Below are 13,007 nucleotides of genomic sequence, written 5' to 3' on the forward strand. Positions count from 1 at the left end.
GGCCAGGGGCAAAAGTGGATGGAGCACTCATGCCAGAATGAAAGCCGCTTGTGTTTTGTCTCGCGAGATCACAAAACGAGCGTCATTTAGTTTCGTCCTCACATGCAGGCGCAACAGCTTGGGACCAAAAATGCAGCATCCCAATTTTGATCCCCGTGATGTTGGAGGGTGTGAGTACAGTACTGTGTTGCCAACCAGTTTCTGAAACTTTCCCCGCCTTCTTGTAGAGTTTGGATTTCATATCCCGCTTTACCACTACCCGAAGGAGTCTCAAAGCGGCTAACATTCTCCTTTCCCTTCCTCCCCCACAACAAACACTCTGTGAGGTGAGTGGGGCTGAGAGACTTTAGAAAAGTGTGACCAGCCCAAGATCACCCAGCAGCTGCCTGTGGAGGAGCAGAGACGCGAACCCGGTTCACCAGATTACGAGTCCACCGCTTTTAACCACTACACCACACTGGCATTGGTTTGCTTTTCTGTTATTGGTTATGATTCCCTACATGGTCAGTTTGGGGGAAAAAGGTAAAAATAAAATGTGGAGAGGGGCAGGAGATCTGCGGCCTGGGCCTTAGGCTCCATAGACTGTCTGCTAACACCACCGCCTCTGACTGCCTTGGCATCCTTTGCCTTGCCTCACAATGGCATCACAAAGAGCTGCCAAGGCTCCCCATTCGGAAGCCTGGGGCCTTCCGTGTTCCAGGTTCACTACAGCCCAGACTGGAGAAGCCGACTGGGAGGACATTTCTAGGCCGGTGCGTCTGAGCCACGAGGGCTCCTTCAATTCGCCACCATGAATTACCTCACCGTGCCCGCCATGTCCTCTGTGCCTCAGATGGAGAAAATGCTGCAAGTCCCAACCCAGGAGCAAGGCCAAGCCCAGGGTGCAGGCGCCGGAATGCCTGGGACTTCCAGCCTTGGGCCTGGGTATTCACCCTCACCCCACCCAGAGCCTTCCACAGTCCTGGCCGTCACCTCCATGTCGCCCTTCATGAAAGGGTCCAGGAGATTCAGCAGGAGCAGCAGGAGCAGCAGGAGGTCAATGCAAGGATCCAAAACCGTACACACAGGAGCGAGAGTCAAAAGTGAGGGGGCAATTCCAGGGGTGCATTTAGACTTAATGTTAGTGTGGCGGGCCTCCCCACCTGACCCATTTTTTGACAGCCAAGTGTATTATTACTTAACTTCCTTCAAAATGGGGGGAGCCAGCATTGCTGCTTTTTCTAGGATCTGCTTTATACTGAATTGGACCACTGGACAGGGAGCCCAGGGCTGTCTGCATCAGAGTGGGGAGCCTTTTCTAGTCAGGGCCCCAAATCCTTAGCTCCCCAAACCCTGGCAGGCCAGCTGGAGGAGCCACCTGTCAGTCACCTGGCATCCCTATGATGTCAGGCAATGCCACGCTTTGAAGCAGTGGTGCCAACTTGAGTAACATATTTGGGGGGCAGATAAATCCTGCGCCCAATTTTAGCCATAGAGGTACCTAGTGCTGATGAAGGGTTATTCCCCCACCCATCACCCCACTTTTTATCCCCAAAACAGCTCTGTGAGGTTGACTGGTCTCAAAAACTGCGACTGGTCCAGGGCTACTCTGAATTCTTAAAGCTAAAAAGGGACTTGGAGCCAACTCTCCCCAAGCCCAAGTTAGTAGGCATCACACCAAAGCAACAGCAGCTGGCTTCAAAATTATGCATTTGCCTGCTTGAGCATATTTTTAGGACCTGCCTTATTTCTGTGACATTATTATTATTATTATTATTATTATTATTATTATTATTATTATACCACCCTATACCCAGAGGTCTCACGGCAGTTCACAGAAGAGATCAACCTAAGCTGCTTTAAATTGCTTTCCAATATTGTCTTTTAATTATAACCTGCCCTGGTACCTTGTGGTAAATGGTGGATTAACAACAACAACAACCATTTATTTTTTTCTGAGGGTACTCAAGGGTACACAGTATTGGCACCTTCCCCCCCAAAATGTTAAAAGTATTGTACTTACTTTAACAACTTTATTGTATGTACCGACAGCTTTCCTTCCCTAAAAAAAAATCAAACACTGACAACGACAACAACAATAATCATAGGTGGGGAGCTTTACCCTCCAAGTCATCTGAATTAAGCACTCCTAGTTTAATTCTAAAATATGGTAAGTAGCCAGGAGCCGCTTCCTCTCTTGTCCTAGCAGAGCTCTAGGACTTACTCCAGTCTCAAGGGCTGTAAGAAACAACGTTGAAGGTTTGTGCCCAATCCCAGCTCTCTTGCCCTCCAGCAACCCTGTTACAAATTCCTTGCAAAATGAAGTCCAAACGTGGCTTTTATTAGGTGGGTGGGGGGCACAAAGGGACCTGCGCCCCTAGGAGTTTCCAGCGCCTCTGCTTTGAAGCCCCCTTTTTCACAAAACAAAAAAACGAGCGTCTTTTGGCCTTGTGTTCACACGCACGTGTGAGAATTTGGGACCAAAAAAAAGGAGCGTCCTGATTTGGATCTCCAGCATGTTGGAGGATTATGAGTACAGTACTCTTGTTGCCAACCAGTTTCTAGAAGCAAATCAAACACTATTTGCAGAGGGATTGGTTTGCTTTTCTGTTATTGGTTCTGGTTTCTTACATGGTATCTCTCCGGATGTAGAAAAGGTCAGTTGGGAAAAAAGGTAAAAATAAAATGTGGAGAGGGGCAGGAGATCTGCGGCCTGGGCCTTAGGCTCCATAGACTGTCTGCTAACACCACCGCCTCTGACTGCCTTGGCATCCTTTGCCTTGCCTCACAATGGCATCACAAAGAGCTGCCAAGGCTCCCCATTCGGAAGCCTGGGGCCTTCCGTATTCCAGGTTCGCCACAGCCCAGACTGGAGAAGCCGACTGGGAGGACATTTCTAGGCAGGCGCGTCTGAGCCACGAGGGCTCCTTCAGTTCGCCACCATGGATCACCGGTACCTCACCGTGCCCGCCATGTCCTCTGTGCCTCAGATGGAGAAAATGCTGCAGGTCCCAACCCAGGAGCAAGGCCAAGCCCAGGGTGCAGGCACAGGAATGCCTGGGACTTCCAGCCTTGGGCCTGGATATTCACCTTCAGCCCACCCAGAGCCTTCCATGGTCTTGGCCGTCACCTCCATATCGCCCTCCTTGAGAGGGTCTAGAAGACACCCGAGAAGATTCAGCAATCAGAGCAGCAGGTCGAGGAGAAGTTCCAAGAATGCACCTGGAGGGATAAGAGTCAAAAGTGAGGGGGCGATTCCAGGGGTCCAGTTTGACTTTACATAGGTGCAGCAGATCTTCCCACCTCCCGGACCATTTTTAGATGGCCATGTGCTTTATACCGAACCGGACCCCTGGCCATCGAGCTCAGGGCTGTCTCTGTCAGGAGCGGGGAGCCTTTTCTAGTCAGAGCTCCAGATCCTTAGCTCCCAAAAACCCTGGCAGGACGGTTGGAGGGGAAGTTTACATGGAGATTGGTCTGTTGGCAGAGTAGCTAAATTGCCGGTAGGAAGCCAAATCATGTGCAAGACTGACACTTTTATTGTCAGTCCTTCAGATATTAAAAGCTTCCCTAAACAGGGCTGACTTCAGATGTCTTCTAAAAGTCTGGTAGTTGTTTTTCTCTTTGACATTTGGTGGGAGGGTGTTCCACAAGGCAGGCGCCACTACCAAGAAGGCTGTTATGTACTGAGTTGAATAGGATCCAAACTGCAGCAGTCTGATTGGTCCTAGAACAATAGGATCCAAATTGCAGCAGTCTGATTGGTCCTAGAACAATAGGATTCAGAATGCAGCAGTCTGATTGGTCCTAGAACAATGCAGCAGTATGATTGGTTGGCAGGAACCACCCAATCATGCTCCAGATATAAGTGAATCCACAACCCGATTGGCTTACAGTAGAATTCCAGAATTAGCCAATCATGTGCAGCCCATTGTGTAAATAATGTATATAAAGCAGATACTTTGAGGGGACTTTCATTCATTCCTCCTCACCACTATGAGCTGAATAAAGAGTATGAAATCACTTTGCGACTCTGAGTATATTTCAAAGGCCCTCCGCCTGGTTCCCTGTAACTTGGCTTCTCGCAGGGAGGGAACCACCAGAAGGCCCTCGGTGCTGGACCTCAGTGTCCGGGCAGAACGATGGGAGTGGAGACGCTCCTTGAGGTATACTGGACCAAGGCCGTCGTGCTGGAACAGCATGAAACTCTTGATCAGGGGTTGGCAAGGTTTACCTCACCTGGGCCGGTTCACTCTAGTGGAGATCCCTCCGTAGGCCAGATTGTGTGTGTGCGTGATTTCTGGCGTCTGCGCAGACGTGATTTCCGGCGCTGCAGAAGCGAGTTCCTGTGCTGCGCTGGTTTAGCAGGCGACTCGGTACGGGAGCAGCTCATGGGCTGGTTAAACGACCCTCATGGGCTGCTTGTGGCCCATGGACCTTAGGTTGCCTACCCCTGCTTTTGATCTCAGGCTTGTGGGTTCAACCCTCATGTTGGGCAGAGAGATTCCTGCATTGCAGGGGGGCTGGACTAGATGACCCTCGTGGTCCCTTCCAACTACAATTCTATGATTCTGTTACACTGCAGTTTGGCTCCTGACAAAAACTGAATTATCCGCATTGCTGCTTGCTATGGTGAACATTTACATCATTTAATTACAAAATCACTCTCATTATCATTACATTAGTCCATTACCAATAATACTGACTGGATAATTTCTGTTCTGGGCAAGGAATGAATAAGCAAGCATAGCAAATCTCACCTCCATTCCCTTTTTCTTCTGGATTCTCCAACGTCCCTTGGAATCATAGAATCATAGAAGTGTAGAGCTGGAAGGGACCCTGAGGATCATCTAGTCCAACCCTCTGCAATGCAGGAATGTGCCGCTGTTGCATACAAGGATTGAACCTGCAACCTTGGCATTGTCAGCACCACACTCTATCCAACTGAGCTATCCAGGCCCTTGTTGCAGGGGACAACCTCATGTGGTCTGAGAAACTGGGTGAGGGGAATGGCTGCCTCCTCTGCCCTCACCCTCAAACGATTCTTCCTCCCTCTCTAACTCTAGCAAAGCCGGCCCGCCAGCGTCGCAAGAGGAAGCACAGACGAATGACGCTGACAGAGATGGTGGTGCATGCCTGGCAGAAGATCCACCCGCACCTCGTCTTGCTGAGGGAGATCATCTACCACTTGACTCAGTCTTTCATCTTTGACTTCATAATCTGCTCGGTGGTTGCCATCAACACCTTATTGCTGGTGGCTCAAACGTTTGCGGTGGTCGAAATTCGGGGAGGTCAGCCCGCAGGAGAGACGTTCCTTTCCTCATAAATAATCCTGCTCCGTAGACTTCTTCTGAATGCTGGGTAGTAACCAGAGCATGCTCTGGTTTCAATAAGGCCAGGGGCTTCAGTCCTGCCCCAAGGAGAACTTCTGCTCCCAGATTGACGGCTGGCCCTCAGGAGAGATCCCCACAGCTGGAAGCCATATTGACCCAAGGGCCTTATATCTGCAGAATAAGTCACTGACCCTTTCAGGAAGCAACACTAGTCAGTGACTACCTATCCCCAATAGAAACCAGCCAGTTGCTTCAGAACCTTGCTGAGACCACGTCAGAATTTGGCCTTGCCTTTAGGGCAGCCTTTCTCAACTTGTGGGTCCCTAGATGTTGTTGAACTACAACTCCCATCACCCCTAGCTAGCAAGGCCAGAGCTCAGGGGTGATGGGAGTTGTAGTCCAACAACATCTGGAGACCCACAGGTTGAGAACCACTGTTTTAGGGGCATTATCTGTGGTCCTGTGCCCACACCTTTATCTCCTGTGTAGATTCAACCAGGGACTACTGCCCCCACTCCCCACTCAGGCAATTCACCTTCTTCAGTGGTGGGCATCTCCACAGATCACAACAGCTTTCTTCATGGAGGAGAGTGGCTTTCTCACAACCAATGGTTCTCTCTTTCTCTCCTCCCTTGCAACAGAATGGTTCTTTTCTGCCATGGATCCTGCCTTCCTTTCTGTCTACGTGTTAGAGGCCGTCCTCAAGCTCATTGCGTTGGGCTGCGAATATTTCCGCGACCCGTGGAATGACATTGGTGGGTCTTTTTGCAGTGTGGGTATGAACAGGTGTTGACGCCAGTTCTATGTTTCTAGAAAAAGAGGTGCCGGAACTCACCATGGACGCCTGCCTTGTTCTCTTATCATGGCAATGGTGCCCACCAGAGAGGTCCCAGAACTGAGTTTCGGCAAGTTCAAGCTGAGAGAAAGAGCCCTGGCTGATACCAAGGGATTCCAGGGCAAACTATTTAATTAGCAGACTGCCTGAGAATAGCAACATGTGCAGAACTAACAGCGGACCCTTCTCAAATGATGAGAAGGTTGGTACAGTGGTACCTCAGGTTAAGTACTTAATTCGTTCCGGAGGTCCGTTCTTAACCTGAAACAGTTCTTAACCTGAAGTACCACTTAAGCTAATGGGGCCTCCTGCTGCTGCCACGCCACCGGAGCACAATTTCTGTTCTCATCCTGAAGCAAAGTTCTTAACCCAAGGTACTATTTCTGGGTTAGCGGAGTCTGTAACCTGAAGCGTCTGTAACCTGAGGTACCACTGTACTAAGCAAAGTACTGTACTAAACTAAGTGGTGGTGTTTTCTCTGGAATGCCCATAATGTTACACTAGTTGTATAAGCTTAATGTTGCTCAGCTGACAGTCTGAAGCACCGTTTCATGTGGGTCTGCCTTAATTTCTATGTTTCCTCTTCTTCCCTTTGCCAGATTTCTTCATTATGTGCATGACGGTGCTGGATTTTCTGCTCCCCTTGCTCATCTCCTCCAGACAAGGCAACCGCGGCAACAAACTCACGCTCTTCCGCGTCCTCAAAATCTGCAAGGCCGTCCGTGCTATCCGCGCCATCCGCTTCCTGCTCACCCTCCGGTTAGCGCCAAAATTTCTAGCTGGGGGAGGGAAGGGGAATGGAAGAGCTCCTTAGCGCCTCCAGATAGTCAATATTTCGCAAGAGGGCTTCCAGCATATACCAGGACCCTTCCGTCCTGTACCTTGAAAGCATTCTTCTCTCACTGTGCACAAAGAATATTTGGAACTGTAAATTGCTCAATAAATGGGTCATCTGGAGGAATCCTTAGCAACTTCCCAGGTTTTAGGTGGGGTGCAGGACAGAAGAATTGACAGCGACTGACCTTACAACCCTACCTAACTCTCTGTTTCTTTATTTGCTTTTCCACGTAGAGTGATGCAGAACCTCAAGGAAGTCACAAGCACTTTCTTGCTTTCCTGCGAGTCCATCGGAGCCATTATTCTCCTCATGTTCTGTTTCCTCTGTATCCTCCCAGGAAAGAGCAGAAGGGAGAGGGAAGAATCCAGGTGCACCTGGCGCCCATTGGGACTGGTAGTGCAGAAGGCAGGGAGGCCAGCAGTAGGTGGCGCCAGAGCCAATGAGAGACAGAGGCCATTAATTCTAGTTTTGTCCCCATCCTCCTCCTCTTCCTCCCTGCTGAGCTCTAACAAGGGCAACACTGAGACCTGCCTTCTTCTGCTCCCCAAAATTTTACTGTTACTGATTTCTGTCATGTCATCCTATGACGAGTGAATTTCACAGGTTAATTACAAATCCTTGGAAGAGGCAAAGGGATGGCGTTCTCGCTCCCGCAACCCTGCATTTCCAAGGCTCCTTGTTTCGTTCCTTAGCCCCGCCTTCCACCTGTCAGTCATGTCTTCCGTGGTGCTGCGTGACATGTTCCATGAAGCTGACGAAAAACACTTCGGAGACCTCTTCAACAGCATCTTCACACTTTTCCAGCTCTTCACTTTGGATGACTGGTCCCTCATCTACCTTACCTGTCAAGAAGCAGGTGAGGGAAGAGGATCCTTGTCAGGGGGGTACATAGAACTTAGCACAATTTTTAGCACAATCTGTTAAAAAAACCCCAACCCACCCAACCTCGTGTCAGGATTGAAGAGCAAGACAATAATGGGGGGGGGGATCCATGCTAATATGTTAAACGTGGAGATTTCCTGAAAAGCCCACCCCTAGGCAGCATTATCACTCACAGGCCCCATGTGTATTTCTTTCCAGGTGCCTGGTACATCATCATCTTCCTGATCGTCTACATCCTTCTGGAGTACTTCTTGCTTCTGAAGTAAGTATAGGCTCCTCAGGCTTTTGACTTACTGGAGAGGACCTTGGATGGGAGGTCAAGGGATGGTTTGTTGATTTATTACATTTATTATATCATGCTTTTCCTCCAAGGTGCTCAAGGTAGCATACATTGTTCACTGCCCGCCCACACCACCACCACCCTGGAATTTTATCCTCACAATATCCCTGTTAGGTGTGTGTATGTATATGTGTATATATATATATATATATATATATGTGTGTGTGTGTGTGTGTGTGTATATATATATATATATATATAGTGCTTCACCTCTTCAATTATTGGACACTGGGGGAGGCCTGCCCCCCCAATATTGGGGGGAGCCCCCAAAGGACACGCCCCCCAGGACCTGGTGCCCCTGCTGTGGTATATTTAGTCCTGCCTGAGACAGTGGGGGAAGATGCTTGGATACAACCTTGCGTCTGGTTTTGAGGGGATGGGATTTGGGTGCCTGAGCTGTCCTCCTGGCACCTGCTTTGAGACCATTGGGTTGATAAGTTTACCAAACTGGGCGGGGAAATCTGCCATACTCCTGGCGAGCTTCACAACTGAGCACATTTGAACTTGGGATTCTTTGGTCTTAGCCAGACACTCTTAACGGGATTAACTGTTTACTAAATACATTGAGCTCTGGCTGATCACACCAGAACGGGTGTGGGGTAGATTTCAAAAAGCACAGCAAGGTAAAAGCTTAAACCAAAGGTAAAAAGTTTTAGATAAACTAAACGCAGCGATAAGCGCTCTTTAAACCCAGAGACACCCAAGAAAAGACTAAATAACAACAGGGCCAGCCCAGGACATTTTTGCTGCTTGAGGCACAGCAGAAAATGTTGCTCCCCTGCCTCTGCCTCCTCTACCGCCTGAGGCGACTGGAAGCAGCCTGCCCAGGGAGTCCTGGTGCCCTGAAGACAGTGGAGGAGTAAAAGGAGGCCAGAGAGGAGCAGGTGGCAGTAGAGGAAGAGGAAGAGGAAGAGGAAGAGGAAGAGGAAGAGGAGGCAGTGGTGGTGCCAGCACGAGGACTGCAGAAGTGGAGGAGGCAAGCGGTGCGCTGGATCTGCTCCATGTCCCAACTGCCGCCTGAGGCAACTGCCTCACCCTGTCTCATGGGTGGGCCGGCTCTGAATAGCAACGATTGCTGTTAAAGCCTTGAGACGCAGTTGGGCTCTGTATTGGATTTGAAATCGTTCCTATATATGCAATGTATTTTTAATTGATTTTGTATATGGGATTGTTTTAACTTTTATGAAAGCGGTGGTTTTATGTACATGTCCATTTCTCTTTGAGGAAGCAACTGGTAAATTGTGGAATATAGAATAGTCACAGCCCCGTTGCTTCCCTCTCTCACTTTCTCTTGCAGCCTGGTGATTGCGGTTCTGGTCGACAACTTCCAGATGGCTTTGGTGAAGCGCCAAGAGCTCAAGAGGCAAAAGGTCAGCACAGCTCCCATTGGTGTACCCAGGATTCATGACACCCACCTGTCATCATCCTCTGTCTGGTTCTGTCTAGTAGATTCGGAATGAAATGTCTCAACAGTTGTTTTAAACTTTCTTTTGGTCTCAAGTGCTCAGAAAAAATTGTCAAAATCTTTCTACAATATATAAAAGGTAAAGGTAAAGGGAACCCTGACCATTAGGTCCAGACCGACTCTGGGGTTGCGTGCTCATCTCGCTCTATAGGCCGAGGGAGCCGGCGTTTGTCTGCAGACAGTTCCGGATCATGTGGCCAGCATGACTAAGCCGCTTCTGGCGAACCAGAGCAGCGCACGGAAACGCCGTTTACCTTCCCGCCGGAGCAGTCCCTATTTATCTACTTGCACATGACGTGCTTTCGAACTGCTAGGTTGGCAGGAGCAGGGACCAAGCAACGGGAGCTCACCCTGTCATGGGGATTCGAACCGCCAACCTTCTGATCGTCAAGTCCTAGGCTCTGTGGTTTAACCCACAGCGCCACCTGCGTCCCTTCTACAATATATACTTTTAGTAAAATATTTATTTACTTGATTTGGGAGGGGGCAGCTGCCGCCCCTCCCCCTTGGCCATGCCCATGCAGACTGGGGGTTGACAGGGAATAGCTGGGGCTGGGGCTGCCAGGATGAGCGTTCCAGTCACTGAGTTGTATTTCTTTCTCCAATTGACAGAAGTGGGTCGAACTGAAGGAGAGCAGTATCGCAGATGATGTTTTTGGCAAAGCAGCAGGTGACAAGAGTGTTTGGGGAGATGGGCAGCAGGCTTTGAGACTGGGCTCAGGCTTAGAACCTTTAATGCAGGGGTGAGGAACCTCAGGCCCGAATGTTGCCCTCCAAATATTTATATTAGCTCCTCGGACTTTCCCTGCTGGCCACACCTGCTCCTTGAGTGTGGTCCTGTTTGACCCACAAGGCCATTCCCCACCCACAAACCATGCCTATTTGCCAACAGCTAACATCACATTAGCTGCCCTTGCTGTGCTGGTGAACCGGGGTGGAGTTTGGCCCAGTTTGGCTGAGTGAGCAGGTATGCATAACCAAAGCAAGCAGCTGGGTTTTTTTTTTTTTTTTTGAAGGCATCATCTGCAAAAGGGACTTCTCCTTCAAGCAGCTTGCAAAATGCAGGCTCCTTTGTGTGCCCCACTCATCAACTGAACCTGAAATGAATGAGCCTAAGTTAGTTATGTCTGTTCAATTCAATGGATATACTCTGAGTAGGACGAACACTGATTACAACCTCAAGTTCAGAGGGAGGGAGATGATTCTTAACATTGAAGCCAAGCTATGCATGCTGGCAAGTCTTCTTTTGCCCTACAGCAGATAAGCCCCAAGCAAAAGAGGAAAAGGAGGAGGAATTATTCAGACGGACAGTCATGGGAAAATATGGCAGCCTTGAGTTGATGGACAGGTGAGGAAGCACGGCCGCCAATAGATGAAAACGTATCTACTTGCAACATTTTTTTTAGCTTGCTCTTCAGCGGAAGAGAAGAAAACGGAGTTCCACAGAGGCTTACAAATATCAGTACAGTGGTACCTTCAGTTACAAACCCCTCAGGTTACAAACGCTTCGGGTTACAAACTCCGCTAACCTGGAAGAGTTACCTCGAGTTGAGAGCTTTGCCCCAGGATGAGAACGGAAATTGTGTGCCGGCGGCGCAGCGGCAGCGAGAGGCCCCATTAGCGAAAGCACGCCTCTAGTTAAGAACAGTTTCAGGATAAGAACGGGCCTCCGGAACGAATTTTGTTTGTAACTAGAGGTACCACTGTAGTAATAAGGAAGACCTTCCCCTCAGACAACCAAAAGTGGCGGAGCAAAATAATTTAGCAGTAGAATAAACATTAGAATAAAAATGTTAAGAATATCTAAACAACATTTAAAAACAGTTCCAGATAATCATTACAATGTTGCCAGGAACAGTATCTTTCAGTTATGAAATGCCTGGTTGAAAAGTAACAGTTTAACATCCCTCCTAAATGTTAATTATGAGGTGGACAGATGCATCTCACCAGGAAGAGCATTCCACAAGTAGGGAATCACCTCTGAGAAGACGCTGCCGCAATTGAGCACCAGCCAGGCAGCACTTGCTCCAACAGGGCCTCCTCCACTGATTATAGGGCCTGAAATAGTTAATACTGTACTGGGGGAGATGCTCTTATCAGTACTTCTGTCCCAAGCTGTTTGGTACCCCCAATGATATTTCCTTCTTTGTCTAGGGAGTGGGAATATCTCTACTTCTACTTTCGACTAATGACAGCAATTGAGACAAACCAACAGCAGTTCCAGTCTCAGGCATCCACCACTGACAAGATATTAGACACTTTCTTTGAGGTAGGAACAGTGTTTGCCCCCCCCTAGAAAAAAGGGTGCCAGTATTCAGCATGAAATAGAGGGCTCTTGGGTACTGCCAGAGTATTGTCCCTCCCTCCCTAAGCCGGGCAGAAGCTTTCCAGGCTTCAGGAAGGAGGTGCGACACTCTGATTTGAAAAAAGAAGAAGGCGACAGTACTGCGTACTGGCACATGCCGCCAGGACAAAAAGCACTGATTAGGAGAGTCCACTGAAATTAATCTCTTTTTCTCAGGCTTGCCTCCAATGAAGAGATGCTCTTTCTTTCCTCAAAGGAGCTCACTGAGATCAAGCTTAACCTCTTTGTACTCTTCATTGTTCAGTGGGGCTGGAGAGAATGAAATATATCCATTTCCTAAGGCAGGGACAGGAGATATGTGTGGGCCCTCCAGATGTTACTGGGCTCCAGCTCCCATCAGCCCCAGCCAGCATGGCCAATGACCTGGGAATGATGGGAGTTAGTCTAACAACATCTGAAGGACAACAACTTCCCACCTTTGCACTGAGAGCATAGACCAAAGGTTGCCAAACTTTTTTGCACCAGTGGGCACATTATGAATTTTGAGCAAGTGCCTTGAGTGAGGATTTTAATCCTGGTTTCTCAAACCTTAGTCCAACACCCTAACCATTATACCATGCTGGAATGAGTGGGATAAAGTGTAATAAATAATCTTGGATCTGACTTCTTTTTTTAACCTCCATTTACAGACAGCTGAACATGATTACCTTTCCAAATGATGTTTTCATGGTGTTCCCAAACTAGACTTCACCTGCTCCTGGAGGCTTCAGTTAAAGGGTCAAGATAGCTTGATGTTTTATTGATTTCTCACTTGTTTTATACATTGTGTTATGTTTATTAAATGATTTTTCATCTCTCTGTTGAGCACAACTATATTTGCTGGGTTTGACATAAATAAGTTGCAGAATCTGTTTTGAATGCTTGACTTTGCCCCTCAGAGGACTGTAGGAAGCTCCTCAAGCTCTGGAACTCCTTAGCAAGGGAGGCATATTTTAAGGTTAGACTCACACCATATATTTAAATCATATTT

General features: G+C 48.5%; 1 protein-coding gene across 7 annotated transcripts; it reads left to right on the forward strand.

Moving 5' to 3' along the window:
• Positions 1-554: 554 nt before the first annotated feature.
• CATSPER1 (cation channel sperm associated 1) lies at positions 555-12,833 on the forward strand. 7 transcript variants are annotated; one of them, XM_083591849.1, is made up of 12 exons: positions 555-1,082; positions 5,046-5,270; positions 5,954-6,067; positions 6,747-6,906; positions 7,219-7,310; positions 7,698-7,841; positions 8,066-8,129; positions 9,505-9,577; positions 10,285-10,342; positions 10,933-11,020; positions 11,827-11,941; positions 12,667-12,833. In XM_083591849.1, the coding sequence occupies exons 1-12, from the start codon at positions 791-793 to the stop codon at positions 12,694-12,696; spliced, it is 1,455 nt and encodes a 484-aa protein (XP_083447975.1). In that variant the 5' UTR covers positions 555-790; the 3' UTR covers positions 12,697-12,833. The 7 variants fall into 7 exon arrangements, with proteins under 7 accessions (XP_083447975.1, XP_083447974.1, XP_083447977.1 ...); XM_083591848.1 differs by having other exon boundaries at positions 556-1,082; positions 10,930-11,020; XM_083591851.1 differs by lacking the exon at positions 555-1,082 and adding an exon at positions 2,073-2,636 and having other exon boundaries at positions 10,930-11,020.
• The last annotated feature ends 174 nt before the right edge of the window (positions 12,834-13,007 follow it).

Source organism: Podarcis filfolensis, assembly GCF_964270895.1.
Source record: "Podarcis filfolensis genome assembly, chromosome: 16".
Classification (NCBI taxonomy): Eukaryota; Metazoa; Chordata; class Lepidosauria; order Squamata; family Lacertidae; genus Podarcis; species Podarcis filfolensis.